General features: G+C 38.8%; 1 protein-coding gene across 5 annotated transcripts in view; it reads left to right on the top strand.

Moving 5' to 3' along the window:
- The window catches only part of USP3 (ubiquitin specific peptidase 3), a 228,129-nt gene that overhangs the window by 203,250 nt on the left and 5,202 nt on the right, over window positions 1-19,677 (top strand). For all 5 annotated transcript variants that reach the window (XM_057543776.1, XM_028166965.2, XM_057543775.1 and 2 more), the window contains one exon: window positions 18,409-18,527. In XM_057543776.1, coding sequence (XP_057399759.1) covers window positions 18,409-18,527 — 119 coding nt within the window. The remainder of the gene's footprint in view (window positions 1-18,408; window positions 18,528-19,677) is intronic.

The raw sequence follows: 19,677 nt of genomic DNA, 5'->3' as shown, positions 1-19,677 counted from the left end.
AAATTAAAGAATCTTAAATAAAATGTTAGCAAATAGAACCCAGTAGTGTCCTAAAACAGTAATATACAGAGATCAAGTAGGATTTATTTCAATAATGCAAGACTGATTTAATATTAGAAAGTATAATTTATTGGGAGAAGAAAAATCAAAATGCCCAAATAGGTTTTGATAAAATTGCAAATTCATGACTGATTAAAAGAAGAAAAAAAAAAGCCCTATTATAATAAGAATAGACATGTTTTCTTAACTTGTTGAGGATTATCTATCAAAAGCTGTCAGTGATCATCACAGTTAATAGTGAAGCACTAATGACTTTCCATTACAGTCAGGAAACAGCCAGGAGGACTGCTGCTGTGGGACAAGGCAGTAGACAAGGAAAGGAAATAAGAATAAGTAGTGAAGAGGAAAAAGACTAAATTATTACATACCTAGAACATTTCAAGAGAATCAGTTGGAAATTATGAAAGAATGTTTAGCCCTAGCTATCTCTGGAACGCAGGAGACCTGCTTTTCTAGCCCTCAGTTAACAAAAAATAAACAGATATTGATTTGATAAATAAGTGCTTAATGTGGAGCTAAAAAGCTTAGTAAGATGGCCAAGTAGAAAAATAGGCAAAAAACAACTGCTTTCTTATACATAGCAAACGATCCTATTCACAGTTGTATTAAAAACTCAAAAGTACTTGAGGATAAATTTACTGAGAAATATGCAAGACCTAGATGAAGAAATTATGAAACTTTAAAAAAGGACAGAAAAAGCCAGAATTAACAGAGCCATGTCATATTCTTGGATGGGAAGACCCAGTATGATAGAGATGTAGTTTTCCCCCAAATTACTCCTTAAATTTATTCTAATTAGTTCAGAATTTCTTCTATAAGCAGATATTCTTAAGAGGAACTAAAAAAGTTTTAAAACAAAAATAATGGAGCAGGACAGAGATGACATAGGTAGTGTCCTAGAAGTACTATGTATATGGGAATTTACTATGTGGCAAAGGAGACACTTCAAATTAGTGGAGAAAATAAGAAATTAGTCAATGAGTTGTGTTAGTGTAAATGAAAATTTATGTGGGAATCATTAATTTCATTCCTAACTCATATGTTTTCCCAGATTAATTTGAGACTTCAAGATTTAGTGTGAAAAATAAAACCACAAGGACATTATAGTAAAACATCTTTTTGATTGTGTTGTAGGAGAGAGCTTTGTAAGTATATCATGAAGGCTAGAAATTCATAAATTTAACTGTATAATGGTAAAAGATGCCATAAACAAAGTAGAAAAGATGATAAACTTGAAACTAATATTTGTAACATATATGAAAAAAAGTACTTGGGCAAAATATATGAATAAGAAAGAAATGCACATAATCAGTTTAACATCTGGAAAAATACTAAGTCTCATTTATATTCAAGAAAGTGTAAGTAAAGCAAAATTAGTCAAGATGATAAAGACAGATAATATGCATTGTTAGTGAAAGTTTCGTAAGGTGGGCACTCTCATATATTGGTGTTAGGAGTATAAATTAGTACAGTTGTTTTCAGAGGGTAGTGATCACCATTTTTAATGGGCTTTTTTTTTAGACATAGTAATGTCATTTGTGAACGTGGACAGTAACATATGTAAAAGATATTCATGGAAACATTGCTATTGCAAAAAATCAGAAATAACTTATATGTCCACCAGTAGGGCATTGGTTTAATACACTGTGCTATGTAACATTTAAGAAAGATAAAACTGATCAACAGCTAGGCCACAGAAAGAAAGCTACAAAATATTGTAGAGTCAAACACTATCCATGGAAGTATATATATAGCATTATTCCATGAATTCTTCCATTTATATAATATTAAAAAAATACGTGCATTAAAATTCTTGAGCAGCGTACACCTGTTCACAGTGACTATCTTAGTGGGTAGTGGGATTCAGAAAGAAATGGAACTGGGACTATTTTTCATCTCTTTTATATTGTTTGGGTTTTTTTACTTATTGTATCACCTTTATATATTTGTTTTGGGGGAGTAAAACAAAATGTGGATTATTTATGCATACTTCCCAATTACTGCTTTGTTTAATTTATATAGTGTATAAAGTGATCTAGTAACTTCAACAAATCAGTGTTATTCCCTGCTCTCTATAGAATACTGTTTAACAGTTTATGTAATGCGTTAGACTGACATTTATGAAATATATGCCCTGAAACCTTTAAGAATCTTAGGAGTTTCAGAAGCCACCATGGCATGCGTATACACACACACACACATACACACACATACATACACATATATATACACACACACACACAAACACACACACATATATTTTTCCCTCATGAAATGCAGTAAAGTACAAATGAAAACGTTAAGCAGTTTTCTCAGATCCTTAATGAAGGTAAGTAGAGAACAACAAAACCTGGCTGAGGTGTGAGTGATGGGTGCCTAGTAGACTGGTCACCAGCCATGTGACTCACTTCTACATGTGAGCTCTGAGGTGAGATTCACGTTCATGCTGCTGCAAAATATTACACTGTAGTACATTTCGGGGTCATTCAGACTTTTCAAATAGTTAAGATGGCAGTTGTCAAATCTGTGAATGTCAAGGAGATGCTGTATCTAGGCAGTCCCCCTTTTAAAGAAATGTTTGTGTGCATATGTTTCAAACAAAGAAGCAAAATTCTTTGTATGTTTATTGTAGAATTTGGGGACAATTCAAAAGAGCACAAAGAGGAAAAGGAACATCTCTTATAAGCTTATTTCCAGAAATACCATGGTTAAGGATATTTTAATTTAAAAACTCCTTTAAAAGCTGCTTTATAAAAAGGCAGCAGTTGGAACTTTAGAATTGTTGTGAGTTATTATTTTTTTAACCCATAGAAACCATTACAAATAGGCCTTAACTTTTCAGGAGAACTAAAGAAGCTTTTTAAAACCCATAGGGAGGGGGCTTCCCTGGTGGTGCAGTGGTTGAGAGTCTGCCTGCCAATGCAGGGGACACGGGTTCGAGCCCGGGTCTGGGAAGATCCCACATGCCGCAGAGCAGCTGGGCCCGTGAGCCACAACTACTGAGCCTGCGCGTCTGGAGCCTGTGCTCCCCAACAAGAGAGGCCGCGATAGTGAGAGGCCCGCGCACCGCGATGAGGAGTGGCCCCCGCTTGCCGCAATTAGAGAAAGCCCTCGCACAGAAACGAAGACTCAACACAGCCATAAATAAATAAAAATAAATAAATAAATAAATTTAAAAAAAAAAACCCATAGGGAGATGATTGTGGTAGTGGGGGTAGTTCTCTACAAATCCAGCAAGAATTTATAATGTCGTTTCTTCACTGAAACTACTCCCTAGCGGCTGCCCCCGGCACAGCAGTTTTCTGGCCTGTCATCGTCTGGGGACAGCTGCAGGTGTGGGCTTCGTGGGCCTGTGGCAGCGCCAGGGAGAGGTGTGAGAACAGAGAGGGAAAGGGCTCCAAGAGGCAGCTGGGGCCACCATTTTTAAAACTGAGTGTTGGAAAAACTAGGCTCAGCTTGTATTGCTTGCCTGTGAATTGTCTGATGGGCCTTTCATGGCTTCTATTCCATTTTAGTTTATCATGTACGGCCTCACATGAAAAGGAGGGAACTTCTGCACTATCTTGTACATAAGTCAGTTGTGGGACCACTTACTTGGTGGTCACCCCATAAGTTTAAGCCTCTCAAAAAGTCAGGGAGGAAGAAAAATACAAAGGAAGGAAATGTTGGAAAGCAAAAAGATGCTGGAGGAAGGTGAAACTGTGTTGGGGAGAAGAAAAGGACTGGACGGTTGCTAGAGGGAGGGGCTTTGTTTTCAGAAAAGGAGCAGGATGATGCAGGGCCAAGGCCAGATGCTGTGGTTGTAGGCCTGTGTGTGGAAAGTGGGCGGGGCCTCCCCACGGAGGGAGTCCTGCAGGGCGGCTGCAGAGGCGCCCACCCGTGTCTTAGCAGGGAGAAGAAACCAGAGAGCACGCCAGTACTTCTGTGCATTTTACATTTTGGTCTCAAAAATGCAACTGAGTCGCTGTGAAATGTTGATATATTCTTTCAATAATCTCAACATTTGTAAGGGTATCATATTCCTGAAATTAGAGGGTCTAAATAATTATCAAGGGAGACTTTCACAGTGCCACCTACTAACTCATTAGTAACTCCCTCTGAATGACTGCATGCTTCCATACACAGGAAAGTGGTTCAATGCAGGTTAAATATGGGAAAAAGATGCTTCCCCACCATCAAGTTGTTTCTGCTTCTCAGTGTTATGTGGCTGGGGAGACGTGGGGCATGGAAGTCTTGCTAGCAAATCATACCACCACCTGGTTAACGGGGCGGGGAAGCTGAGTGACCGAGCATCTCAGAGTCATCATTCTTGCCTACTCTGTTTATTTGCTTATGAAAGTTTCAGGCAGATATTGATTTTCACTTATTTTAAAAAAAAAGTTTGTTTATGCTGGTAAAATACATGTAAAATTTACCAGGTTAATAATTTAAGTGTACAATTCAGCAGCATTCAGTAAACTCACAATATTATGCAACCATCGCCACTATTTCCAGAACTTTAAAAATCATCCAAAACAGAAAATGTACCAATTAAACAGTAACTCCCTATTCCTCTTTCCCTAGCCCTGGTACCTCTATTCTACATTCTATGAATCATACTATTATCCTTCTGTGACTGGCATATTTCATTTAGCATAACGTTTTCAAGGTTCATCCTATTATGGCATGTATCAGAATTGCCTGCCTTTTTAAGACTGAATAATATTCCATTGTACATATATACCACATTTTGTTTATCCATTAATCTGTTGATGTAACTTTGGGTTGCTTTTACCTTTTGGCTATTATGAAGAATGTTGCTGCAAACGTAAGTGTACAAATATCTGTTTGAGTCCCTGCTTTCAGTTCTTCTGAGTGTATACCTAGGAGTGGAATTGCTAGATCATATGGTAATTCTTTAACTTTTTGAGGAACTGCCAAACTGTTTTCCACAGTGGCTGCACCATTTTACATTCCCACCAGCAATGCATGAGGATTCTAATTTCTCCATATTCTAGCTAATACCTGTTATTTTTCAGGTTTTTTTAAAATAATAGCCATCATAATGAGTGTGAAGTGGTATCTCATTGTGGTTTTGAACTGCATTTTACTAATCATTAATGATGTTGAATGATGTGCTTATTTGGCCATTTGTATATCTTCTCTGGGGAAATGTCTAAGTCCTTTGCCTATTTTTGAATCAAGTGGTTTATTTTTGTTGTTGAGTTGTAGGAGTTCTTTATATATTTTATCTATTAATCCCTTACTGGAGACATGATTTGCAAATATTTTTCTCCCATTCTGTGGTTAGTCTTTTCACTCTGTTGTTAGTGTCCTTTGATACACAAAAGTTTTTAATTTTGACAAAGTCCAGTTTATCTAATTTTTCTTTTGTTGCCCCTGCATTTGGTATCATATCAAAGAAATCATTGTCAAATCCAAAGTCATGAAGCTTTTCCCTTATATTTTCTTCTAAGAGTTTTGAATTAATTTTTATATATGGTATTAGGTAAGGGTCTAACTTCATTCTTTTGCATGTGGATATCCAGTTTCCCTAGCACCATTTGTTGAAAAGACTGTCATTTCCCCATTGAATGATCCTGTTGCTCTTGTCAAAATTCTATTGCCCATATATTTGAGGGTTTACTTCTGGACTCTCTATTCTCTTTCACTTTATGTCACTACTACAGCTACGTATGGAACAATTTCCTCTGAAAAAACCCTGAAAACTAACTTTATGTCAGTACTACACTATGGCTTTGTAGTAAGTTTTGAAATCAGAAAAGTGTGAGTCCTGCAACTTTGTTCTTTTTCAGATTGTTCTGGCTATTTGGGATTCTTTGAGATTCCATATGAATTTTAGAATGGGCTTTTTCTATTTCTACAAAAAAATGCCACTGGGATTTCTACAGAAATTGCATTGAATCTTTGTACTTCTATTGGTGGTATTGTCATGTTAACAATATAAAGTCTTCCAATCCATGAACGTGGGATGTCTTTCCATTTATTTAGGTCTTTATAAAATTTCTTTCAGGAGTGTTTTGTAGTTTTCAGTACAAATCTTTTGTCTTCTTGGTTAAATGTTTTACTAAGTATTTTATTCCTTTAAAAAATGCTATTGTAAATGAGATTGTCTTAATTTTCTTTTTGGGTTGTTTATTGTTAGTGTACAAAAACAACTGATTTTTGTGTGTTGATTCTGTATCCTGTAACTTTACCAAATTGGTATATTAGCTCTAGAAGTTAGTTTTTTTTATTTTTAGAGTTTTCTACATAAAAGATCGTATTATCTGCAAACAGATAATTTTACTTTTTCCTTTCAATTTTAATGCCTTTTCTTTTTCTTGCCTATCTGCTCTGGCTAAAATTGCCAATACTATGTTGAATAGAAGTGGCAAAAGCATCCTTGTCTTGTTCCTTAATCTTAGGGAAAAGCTTTCAGTCTTTCACCATTCAGTATGATGTTTGCTTTGAATTTTTCATATGTGACCTTTATCATGTTAAAGAAGTTGCCTTCTTTTCCTAGTTTATTGAGTGTTTACATGCTGATTTTTAAATGTGGAAAATTATATTTTTCTTTCCTATGTCTAATCCCATTCCCCACCTCCCCCTCCTTCCCTGCAAGGTTACAGCTTTTCACACGATGCAACAAATACTTGCTGATGGAAGTTCTCATAATTTTAGCTTCAGAGATTACAAGACCATAGTGATCAATCTAAAGGGATTCATAGTACAAGCCAGTCTGTGGCATAGTCAGTGCTCTTTGTAGCTAGAGATGTGTAACTTCGGAGGTCCCTAAGAGCAGCGTCACTCTAAGTTTAATATTTGTTACTTGCTTCAGGAAATAAAAGGTCAAAACAATACACCCTTTCCTAGGAACCATCCTTGAGATAAAATAGCAAGTTGGCAGTGTAGTATTAAAGAAATCTATTAGGACAAGGTTAAGAGGGAAGGGTCACTTCCCCTGGAGATTGGGAAAGGCTCAAAAAAAAAACCAAAACGTGAAAAGTTGAGTTGAGGAGAGGCAGTTGTGGGATGTACATTCCAGGTATTGGGATCAGGGAGCAAAGGTATAGTCAAGAATGCCTGCAGGGAATCATACCAATGATTTTTTAGGTCAGTCTCCCAGGACAATAGAAATAAAAACAAAAATAAACAAATGGGACCTAATCAAACTTACAAGCATTTGTACAGCAATATAAACCATAAACAAAACAAAAAGACAATCTACATAATGGAAGAAAATATTTGCAAACAATGCAACCGACAAGGGATTAATTTCCAAAATATACAGACAGTACATACAACTCAACAACAAAAAAACAACCCAATTGAAAAATGGGCAGAAGACCTAAATAGACATTTCTCCAAAGAAGAAATACAAATGGCCAATAGGCACATGAAAAGATGCTCAACATCACTAATTATTAGAGAAATGCAAATCAAAACTACAATGAGGTACCACCTCACACCTGTCAGAACGGCCATCATTAAAAACTTGTACAAATAACAAATACTGGAGAGGGTGTGGAGAAAAGGGAACTCTCCCACACTGGTGGGGGGAATGTAAGTTGGTGCAGCCACTATGGAGAACAGTATGAAGGTTTCTTAAAAAACTAAAAATAGAGTTGCCATATGATCTAGCAATCCCACTCCTGAGCATATATCCATACCAAACTCTAATCCTAAAAGATACATGCACCCCTATGTTCATGGCAGCACTGTTCACAATAACCAAGATGTGGAAACAACCTAAATGTCCATCGACAGATGAATGGATAAGAAACATGTGGTACATATACACAGTGGAATATTACTCAGCCATAAAAAGAATGAAATAATGCCATTTGCAGCAACATGGATGTAACTAGAGATTATCATATTAAATGCAGTAAGTCAGAAAGAGAACGTCAAATACCATATGATATCACTTATATGTGGAATCTAAAATATGACACAAATGAACCTATCTACAAAACAGAAACACACTCACGGACATAGAGAACAGACTTGTGGTTGCCAAGGGGGAGAGTGTTGGGGGAGGGATGGAGTGGGAGGTTGGGGTGAGCAGATGTAAGCTTTTATACATAGAATGGATAAACAACAAGGTCCTACTGTATAGCACAGGGAACCATATTAAATATCCTATGATAAACCACAATGGAAGAGAATGTAAAAAGAATGTATATATACATACGACTGAATCACTTTGCTGTACAGCAGAAATTAACACAACATTGCAAATTGACTATACTTCAATTAAAAAAAAAGAAGAAGAAAAAAAGAATGCATGGGGATTCCAGCTCAAGACGGTGACATAGGAAGATCCTGAGCTTAACTCCTTCCATGGACACACCAAATCTACAGCTACATAAGGAACAATTTGCTCTGAAAAAACCCTAAAAACTAACAGCGACTCCTGCACATTGGGCAAGTAAGAAGGGAACCACATTGTAGTGGGTAGGAGAGGCTGAGACAATCTCACCATAAGCCCACACCCAGGGCAGCAACCCACATAGGGAGGGAACTCAAAACCCAGAGCTTCTCCCTTCACCAGGGACCCCAACTTTTAAGACCTGAACTTGAGAGGTGAGGCCTCAAAACAGCTTCGAAAACCAGCAGGGCTTGCATCCACCAGACCCACGAGACTTAGAAATGGCTCTTAAAGGGCTTGTGCACAGACTCACTCACTTTAGGGTCCCATGCAGAAGCAGGCCTTTGAAAAGCACCGAGACTTTATGTGAGGCTTATTTGCTAACCTTAAAGCATCAGCCTGAGGGGCAGGGGCCTGCTGAGATACCCTCCAGGGATGGAGGCTGGTGGTTGCCATCTTCATGCTCTCCCTTTGCCTTGGTAAAACCTGCAGGTGCCGCGTTTCGTTCGCGTGTGTGTTCTGCTTTGGGTTGGTACCATCTTTACACTCCTGTTTTGTTTTGCCCCAGACAGCAGGCACCATCCTCAGGCTCTGCTCTGCCATACTCCAGAGCACCAACATCTCTTGGAGGGGAACTTTCACATGCATTCAGTGCCCCAGTTTGGGCAGCTCCCATCAGGGGATGCCCCTTTATCACCCGGCTCTGGAGGCCAGCGGGGCTTACATTCATTCCTGCATCCCATGAGACTATAACAATGGAGAGACAGTTCTTGGCAGACTGCCATCCCCACAGCATTGCATAGAAAACAGAGAAACATACCCAGTCTTTCTGAGACTTTGCTTGTCCAGGAGCTTTGGCCTGAGGGGCAGGCATGTGGTCTGGCACAGTTCTAGGGGCCTACAGAGTTGCTCTCAGGGAGTGGAGGCCAGCAGATGCAACCTTTGTGTTCTAGCAAGGCTAGAGCCTTGCTCTAGCTCACCAATATCTTCCAGAAAGGAGCTTCTACCCTTTGTCTGGCACTCGGATTTTTGTAGCTGCTGTCGGGGGACACCTGTATGTCACCTGGCTCTGGTGGCCAGCAGGGCTTATGCTCACAGGTCCCAGAGGACTGTAAGCAATGGAGAAAGAGCTCTTAAACAGCTGTCACTCTCCAGGCACAGCAAGAAGCAACAGACCTAGGAGCTCCGCCTTTCTCTGAAAGAGGCCTATATGCTTATCATCATAGCTGCAGCCTGAGCGGTAGGCTTCTAATTAGACACACACCTAAGGGCTGACTATAATCCGTTCCAGAGAACCTGGAGGATGGGTGCTGTCCTCTCCTCTGCCATGCTCCACAGTTGCAGTATCTCCTGAAGGGGAGCTCTTACACATGTCTGGTGCCCCATTTTTTGTGACTGCAGCCCATGGGATGCCCCTTGATTGCCTGTCTCTGGAGGCCAGGGGGGAGGGACTTGTGTTCCTGGGTCCCACAGGACTCTAACCATTGAAGATAGTGCTTGGTAGGCTACCACCTCCAGGGCACTGCACGGACAGCAGACTAAAACCCTAAGTCTTCCCGTAAAAGAGGCCAATTTACTTATCCTGGAGCTTTGGGCTGAGGGGCAGGCTTCTGGTTTGGCACACACCTAGGGGCTTAGAGAGGTACCCTCAGGCAACACAGGCCAGGGAGGTCATCTTTGCACTCTCCCTCTGCCTTGCCACAGCTCACTGGTATCTCCCAGAAAGGAGTTTATACCCTCGTCTGGACCCCAATTTTCTGACTCTGGTGGGAGGGACACCTCCAGCTCTGGTGGCTAGTGAAACTTATGCTTGCAGTCCCATAGGCCTGTATATATTTGCATACTTTAAAAGCTGCTGCCTGAGATTCTTCCCTTTGGGACACTGAGAGGTCTTGGCACACCTTCAACTACTGGGAACTATTAAAAATAAAATAGGCGGCTGCTTAGACAATCACAAAGCTTTGAGAGACAACCAAGAGCTAGGGCATGGTTGAGCAATATGGTTCATCTCCTACACAAAGTCCACTCCTTCAAGACTGGGAGAGGTGGCTGTTGTATCCAATGCATAGGGTCGAGCAAAATGAAGAAACAGAGGACTATGTTCCAAGTGAAAGAACAAGATAAAACCTCAGAAAAAAACCTTAATTAAACAGAGATAAGTAATTTACCTGATAAGGAGTTCAAAATAATGGTCATAAAGATGCTCACCATCTCAGGAGAAGAATGGATGAACAACAGTGAGAACTTCAATAAAGAGATAGAAAACTCACATCAGGACACATAAAGTGTCAAAAGTTAAAAACAAGGAGAGAATCAGCAGAAACTTTGCAGGCAGAAGGGAGTAGCACAATATATTCAAAGTGCTGAAAGAAAAGAACTTCCAACAAGAATATTCTGCCTGGCAAGTTTATCATTCAGAACTGAAGAAGAGATAGAGTTTTCCAGACAGGCAAAAGCTAAAGGAGTTCATCACCACTATACTGACCTTACAAGAAGTGTTAGAGAGACTTCTTTAAGCTGAAAATAAAGGGCACTAATTAGTAACAAAACCATAAAATATAAATTTTACTGTTCAAGGTAAATATATATAGTAAAGGTAGTGGATTAATCACTTAGAAAGCTAGTATGAAGGTTAAAAGACAGAAGTAGTAAAATAACTATACAATAGTTAAGAGATAGACAAGATAAAAAGATGTGACGTTAATTATACTCTAATAAAGATGTTTAAAAAAAAAAAGATGTGACATCAAAAACATAAAATGTGGGCGGGAGGAAAATGGAGCTTTAGAATGCGTTTGAACTTATCAACTTAAAATAGATTGTTATAAGTTGTAAGTCTAAAATATAATATGTAAGCCTCATGGTAACCACAAAGTAAAAACCTACAGTAAATACACAAAAGATAATGAGAAAGGAATTTAAGCATACCACTAAAAAAAAGTCATCAAACCACAAAGGAAGAGAGCAAGAGAAGAAGAAAGGAACAGAGAGGAACTACAAAACAGCCAGAAAACAATTAACAAAATGGCAGTAGGTACATATCTATCATTAATTACTTAAAATGGACTAAATTCTCCAATCAAGAGACAGAGCAGCTGAATGGGTTAAAAAAACAAGACCCATCTATATGCTGCCTACAAGAGACTCACTACAGATATAAGGACACACAGAGTGAAAGTAGAGGGATGGAAAAATATATTCCATGCAAATGGAAACCAAAACAAACCTAGGATAGGTATATCAGACAAAATGGATTTTAAAACAAAGACTGTAATAAGAGACAAAGATGGGCATTATATAATGCTAAAGGGGTCAATACAACAAGAGGATGTAACATTTGTAAATATTTAGGCACCCAATATAGGAGCACCTAACTATATAAAGCAAATATTAACCAACTTAAAGTGAGAAATAGACAACAATACAATAAATAGTGGGGACTTTAATGCCCCAATTACATCAATGCATAGATCGTCCAGACAGAAAATCCATCAGGAAACATTGGCCTTAAATGACACATTAGATCAGATAGACTTAACAGATATATACACAACATTCCATACAAAAGCAACAGAATGCACATTCTTCTCAAGTGCGCATGGAATATTCCCCAGGTAGATCATATGTAAGGCCACAAAACAAGTCTTTTTTTTTTGGTCATACCGTGTGGCCCATGGGATCTTAGTTCCCAGACCAGGGATTGAACCTGGGTCCTTGGCAGTGAAAGCATGGAGTCCTAACCACTGGACCACTAGGGAATTCCCAAACAAGTCTTAATAAATTTAAGAAGACTGAAATCATATCAAACATCTTTCCCAGCCATGATGGTATGAAAGTAGAAGTCAACTACAAGAAGAAAATTAGAAAAATGACAAACATGTGGAGATGAAAACAACTTGCTACTGAACAACCGGTAGGTCAAAGGAGAAATCAAACAGTACCTTCAGACAAATGTAAAGGGAAATACAACATACCAAACTTATGTGATACAGCAAAGGCAGTTTTAAGAGGGAAGTTCACAGCAATAAATGCCTACGTCAAGAAACAAGAAAAATCTCGAATAAATAACCTAACTCTACACCTCAAGGAACTAGAAAAGAACAAATGACATCCAAAGTTACTAAAAGGAAGGAAATAACAAAGATCAGAGCAGAAATAAATGAATTAGAGACAAAAAAGACAACAGAAAAAATCAATAAATCTAAGAGCTTATTCTCTGAAAAGATAAACTAAGTTGCCAAACCTTTTGCTGTGATTTACCAAGCAAAAAAGAGAGAGGACTGGGAATTCCCTGGCAGTCCAGTGGTTGGAATTTCGTGCTTCCACTGCAGGGGGCATGGTTCAATCCCTGGTTGGGGAACTAAGATCCCACATGCCACGTGGCGTGGCCAAATAAATAAAAACATATTAAAAACTATTAAAAAAAAAGGACTCAAATAGATAAAATCAGAAATGAAAGAGGAGACATTACAGCTGATACCACAGATATACAAAGGATCATAAGAGACCACTAGGAACAATTATATGCCAACAAATTGGACAATATAGAAGAAATGGATAAATTCCTAGAAACATACAACCTACCAAGACTGAATCATGAAGAAACAGGAAATGTGAACAGACTGATTACTAGTAAGGAAATTGAACCAGTAATCAAAGCTTCCCAACAAACAGTAGTCCAGGACCAGACAGCTTCACTGGTGAATGCAACCAAACATTCAAAGAAGAATACAATCCTTCTCAAACTCTTCCAATAAACAGAAGAGGAGGGAACACTTCCAAACTCATAAGGCCAGCATTACCTGATACCAAAGTCAGACAAGGACACCACAAAAAAAGAAAGTTACAGGCTGGTATCGCTGATGAACATAAACACAGAAAACCTCAAAAAAATATTAGCACACCCAATTCAACAGTACATTAAAAGGATCATATACCAATGATCAAGTAGGATTTATTTCAGGGATGCAAGGATGGTTCAACATCTGCAAAGTTGATCAATGTGATATACCACATTTACAAAAATGAAGGATAAAAATCATATGATCATCTCTATACATGCAGAAAAAGATTTGAGAAAATTCAACATCCATTTATGATAAAAACTCTCAAAGTGGGTATAGAGGGAGTACACCTCAACATAATAAAGGCCATATATGTCAGGTCCACAGCTAACATCATACTCAATGGTGAAAAGCTGAAATCTTTTCTTCTAATATCAGGAACAAGACAAGAATGCCCACTTATGTCACTTTTATTCAACATAGTTGAATTCGAAGACCTAGCCAGAGCAGTTAGGCAAGAAAAAGAAATAAGGGCATTCAAATCAGAAAGGAAGATGTGAAACTGTCACTATTTGCAGATGACATATTATATATAGAAAATGCCAAAGACTCCACCAAAAAACTGTTAGAATTAAACAAATTCAGTAAAGTTGCAGGATACAAAATCAACATACAAAAACCTGTTGCATTTCTATATGTTAATAATGAACTATCAGAAAGAGAAATTAAGAAAACAATACCATTTACAACCACATCAAAAAAGAATAAAATACTTAGAAATAAATCCAACCAAGGATGTAAAAGACGTGTACTTGCATATACATCATTGATATTATGTATAAAAGAGACAACTGATGGGAACATACCGTATAGCACAGAGAACTCTACCTAAATGGGAGGGAAGTCCAAAAGGGAGGGGATATCTGTATATGTATGGCTGATTCATTTTGTTGTGCAGTGGAGACTAACACAACATTGTAAAGCAACCATACTCCAATAAAAATTAATAAAAATAAAAGACATGTACTTGGAAAACTACAAGACAGTGATAAAAGAAATTGAAGATGACACAAACAGATGGAAAGATATAGATATACTGTGCTCACAGATTGGAAGCATCAATGGTTACAATGACTATAATACCCAAGACAATCTACAGATTCAGTACAATCCCTACGAAAATACCAATGGCATTATTCACAGAACTAGAACAAATAATTCTAAAATTTGTATGGAATAACAAATGACCCCAAATAGCCAAAGCAACTAGAGAAAAAAAGAACAAAGCTGGAGGTATTATGCTCCCTGATTTCAAACTATACTACAAAGTTACAGTCATCAAAACAGTATGGTATTGGCACAAACAGAGACACATAGATCAATGGAACAGAATAGAGAACCCAGAAATAAACCATGCATACATGGTCAGTTAAGTTATGACAAAGGAGCCAAGAATATGCAATGGGGAAAGGACCATCTCTTCAATAAATGGTGTTTGGAAAACCAGACAGCCATATGTAAAAGAATGAAACTGGACCACTATCTTACACACAGATTAACTCAAAATGGATTAAAGAATTGAATGTAAGACCTGAAACCCTAAAATCCCTAGAAGAAAACATACACAGTAAGTTCCTTGACCTCAGTCTTGGTGATGATTTTCTGGATCTGACTCCAAAAGCAAAGGCAACAAAAACAAAAACAAACAAGTGGGACTACATTAAACTAAAAAGCTTCTGCACAGCAAAGGAAATCATCAACAAAATGAAAAAGCAACCTACTGAATTTGCATCATATATCCGATAAGGGGTTAATATCCAAAATATATAAAACACTTGCACAACTCAATAGCAGAAAAAACAATCTGATTGCAGTCGACACTTGAGCAATGAGGGGGTTAGTCCACGTATAATTTATAGTCAGCCCTTCATGTCCACAGTTCTTCTGCATCCATGGATTCAACCAACCACAGACCATGTAGTACTGTAGTATTTACTACTAAAAATACCTGTATATGAGTGGACCTGCATAGTTTAAACCTGCGTTGAGTCAGCTGAAGGGGGCTTCCCTGGTGGCAGAGTGGTTAAGAATCCACCTGCCAGTGCAGGGGACACAGGTTTGAGCCCTGGTCCGGGAAGATCCCACATGCTGCAAAGCAGCTAAGCCTGTGTGCCACAACTACTGAGCCTGCGCTCTAGAGCCCATGAGCCACAACTACTGAGCCCACATGCCACAACTACTGAAGCCTGTGCACCTATAGCCCGTGCTCTGCAACTGCAACAAGAGAAGACACCACAATGAGAAGCCCGTTCACCGCAATGAAGCCCCCGCTTGCTGCCAACTAGAGAAAGCCTGCACACAGCAACAAAGACCCAACGCAGCCAAAAATAAATAAATAAAATAATAAATTAAAAAAAAAAAAGAGTCAGCTGAAGGAATGGGCAGAAGATCTGAATAGACATTTTTCCAAAGAAGACATACAGAGGGCCAACAGGTATATGAAAATATGCTCAACATCATTATCAGGGAAATAAAAATCAAAACCACAATGAAATACCACCTCACACCTGTAAGAATGGCTGTCATCAAGAAGACAACAAATAACAAGTGTTGAGGAGGACGTAGAGAAAAGGGAACCCTCATACACTGTTAGTGGGATTGTAAATTGGTGCAGCCACTATGGACAACAGTATGGAGGTTCCTCAAAAAATTAAAAATAGAACTACCATATGATCCAGCAATTCCACTTCTGGGTATTTATCCAAAGAAAACAAAAACACTAATTTCAAAAGATATATGCACCCTCATGTTCATTGCAGCATTATTTACAACAGCCGAGATATGGAAACAACCTAAGTGTCCACTGATGGATGAATGGGTAAAGAAAATGTGATACATATATATACACACACACACACACACACACACACACACACACTCTCACTCACTCACTCACATGCACAATGGAATATAATTCAGCCCTGAGAAAGAATGAAATCTTTGGACTTCCCTGGTGGCGCAGTGGTTATGAATCCGCCTGCCAACGTAGGGGACACAGGTTCGATCCCTGGTCCAGGAAGATCCCACATGCTGCAGAGCACCTAAGCCCGTGCATCACAACTACTGAGCCTGTGCGCTAGAGCCTGAGAGCCACAACTACTGAGCCCACGTGCTGCAACTACTGAAGCCTGCACGCCTAGAGCCCGTGCTCCACAAGAGACGCCGCCACAATGAGAAACCCGTGCACCACAACGAAGAGTAGCCCCCGCTCACCACAACTAGAGAAAAGCCCGCGTGCAGCAACGAAGACCGAACGCAGCCAAAAAGAAAAAGAATGAAATCTTGCCATTTGGGACAACATGGATGGATCTTGAGGGCATTGTGCTAAGTGAAATAAGTCAGGCAGAGAACGACAAATACCATATGATCTCACTTATGTATGGAATCTAAAAAACAAAAACAAACAAAAAACAAGCTCATAGATAAAGAGAACAGATTGATGGGTGCCAGAATCGGGGTGGAGGGTGGGTAAAATGGGTGAAGGGGGTCAAAAGGTACAAACTTGCACTTTTAAAGTCACAGGGATGTAATGTATAGCATGCTAACTATAGGTTATACTGTATTGCATATTTGGAAGTCACTAAGAGGGTAAATCTTAAAAGTTCTCATCAGAAGAAAAAAATTTGAAACATATATGGTGACCAAAGGTAACTAGATTTATTGTGATCATTTTACAATATATACAAATATTGAATCATTATATTATACACCTGAAGCTAATATAGTATGTTATGCTTTAAAAAGTATGCTTAAAAAAAGAAAAGAGTACATGGGCCTCTGGCTACATGCTGGCCTGTGTAGAACCCGGCCCACATCTAATCCCTGCTAGACCTTGTCCCACTAACTCCCCTGAAGGGCTCTTTCTTACACTCTCTCTAGTGCCAAGGCTGACTGTGACTTGGAGACTCTGAGTACAGCGAGAGTGTTGCCTTTCCTTATACGCTAGGTTTGTGCTTGCGACCCAACTTCTCAAACCAAACAGTATGCTGTTTAAAGATGCATAAATGCATATATATGGAATATAAAGACATGCCAAGAAATGATTAAACGGAGGTCAGGATAATGACTACTTCTGGGGTTGGGGGAGGGTTGATTGGGATGAGGCACTCAGGAAGCTCTTAACAGGGCTGCTGCACAGGCTGCCCCCTGAACAACTCTAGGGGATGCCATTCACATAAACTCTGGCTCCTCAAGTACTAGAGAGAGCCCATTTCCTTACTGGAGTGGTGAGTACATAGGCATTCATATTCTTCTCTAAAAAAATATTTATTCTCACAGAACAATACATACATTTTATTGATACATGGACTTCTGAATATATTACTAATTTTGCCAAGATTTGGCAAACTTTTTCTATAAAGGGCCAGATGGTAATTTTTTTAGGCTTTACAGCAAATAAGGTCTACGTCACAGCTACTCAGTTCTGCTGTTGGAGTGTAAAAGCGGCCACAGAGTATATAAATGATTGGGTGTGGTTATGTTCCAAATTTTATTTACAAAACCAGGTGGCTGGATTTGGCTTGGGGCCAAAGTTTACCAAATCCCAGATTACACAGTTAAATCTTTAAAAGAAAAAAATACAGCTGTGGTTGATCTAGGGGATTCTGAGTAGTGTGTGAAGCAAAGGATTCACTGGAGATACAATAGGAAGGTCAATAATGCAGCCTTCTGTAGTGTATGTTTATTAAGTTATCACTGCGAAAATGAGCTAAACTTGACATTTTTATGAACTTGGGGCTTTGTCCTTTGTTATGTAAGATACTGAGAGAAAATTGCTCTTTGAACCTTGATTTCATTAGGGAACCATTTTTATCAGAATTATCCAGATTAATTCTTTTACTAATAATAGTAAACCCAACTACAATAATACCATCTGTCATGAATTGATCATCATCAGATTATCAGACATGATGCCAGGCACATTATACATGTTATTTCTCTTCCTCACAACAGTCCTTCAATGTAGACTTTTTTTTTGGTCTGCATTTTGCAACTGAGAAAGACTGACTCTTCCAAGGTCATATAGCTAATAAAGCTGAGATATGAAGCTGAGTTGTTCAGCTTCAAAGTTCATAGTCTTTTCTTCCTACAGTACACTGCCTCTATAAAAGACATCCTGTTTTAATGCTGCCAAAATCAATTTGGTTTTAGATTGTCTTCGCAGTTTTACCGACTTAGAAGAACTTGATGAGACAGAGTTATATATGTGCCACAAGTGCAAGAAGAAACAAAAGTCCACTAAAAAGTTTTGGATTCAGAAACTACCCAAGGTAAGTGTTGAGTTTCAAATTATAATGCAGTTTTCAGGGAAAAAATGCTTATGACAGACTGGAAGACAAATTATTTTTCTAACTTTATACTTATATAATCTGTTCTGCATTGGTCTCTAAGGTTTTCAGTAAAACTAAATACATCCTTTAAGAATTCATAAGTAAATGTGTCCTAATCACTATTTACAATGTGTGGAGGTTTTTTTTTCCCACCACACCACTAACAAGCACTTCTCTGACACCATGGGTGTCCTACAATTGAACTCAATTCTGACACTGTCCACCCAGAGATAGCATCAGATTCCACAGGGTAAGGGCTCAGTCCCACAAGACCACCCTCCACATCAGACACCAATCACAAGCCCAGGTTGTTACTTTGTGCATTATGCTTCTCAACAACAAACTACAGATTGAGGGTTCCTATGACCCTTTCCCTGGACTTCAGACACCAGTCGCAAGTCCACATTGTTACCCCTACTTGTGACCGACTAGTTATAAATCAGAGGTTCCCATGACCCCCTCCTTGGGTTCTATTAATTTGCTAGAGCAGCTCACAGAATGCAGGAAACCCGTTTGTTCACTAGATTACCAATTTATGACAAAGGACGTTAAAGGATACAAGTCAACAACCAGATGAAGAGATACAAAGGGCAAAGTCCTGAACAAAGGAGCTTCTGTCCTCATGGAGTTTGGGGCCCAGCATGGTGGCACGTGGAAGAGCTCTGGTTCCCCAACCTAGAAGCTCTCCAAACCCTGTCCTTTTGGGCTTCATTACACAGGCTGACTGATTAAATCACCGGCCACTGCTGATCATTCAAACTCCAGTCCCTCTCCCCTCTTGGGGGTCGGGGGTGTGGGACTGAAAGTTCCAACTCTCTCACCTCTTGATTGGTTCTCTTGGCAACAAGCGCCCATTACCTCATTAACATAAAAAGACACCTTCACGGCTCTCCTCACTTAGAAAATTTCAAGACTTTTAGAAGCTCTGTGCCAGGAAAGGAGACAAAGACTAAAAAAAATACTGTTATAAATCACAGTACCACAATAAGGTATTCATGGAAGAAACTAATATCAAGAATCAAAAGAAAAACTTGTAGGCCACCTAAAATATTATTTAAGAGACATTAGTACCAAGCAGCTAATTTTGATT

Source organism: Balaenoptera acutorostrata, chromosome 3 (genome assembly GCF_949987535.1).
Source record: "Balaenoptera acutorostrata chromosome 3, mBalAcu1.1, whole genome shotgun sequence".
In the NCBI taxonomy this organism is placed as follows: Eukaryota; Metazoa; Chordata; class Mammalia; order Artiodactyla; family Balaenopteridae; genus Balaenoptera; species Balaenoptera acutorostrata.
Note: the sequence above shows the minus strand (reverse complement) of the source record. Positions and strands in the feature narration are given on the sequence as shown.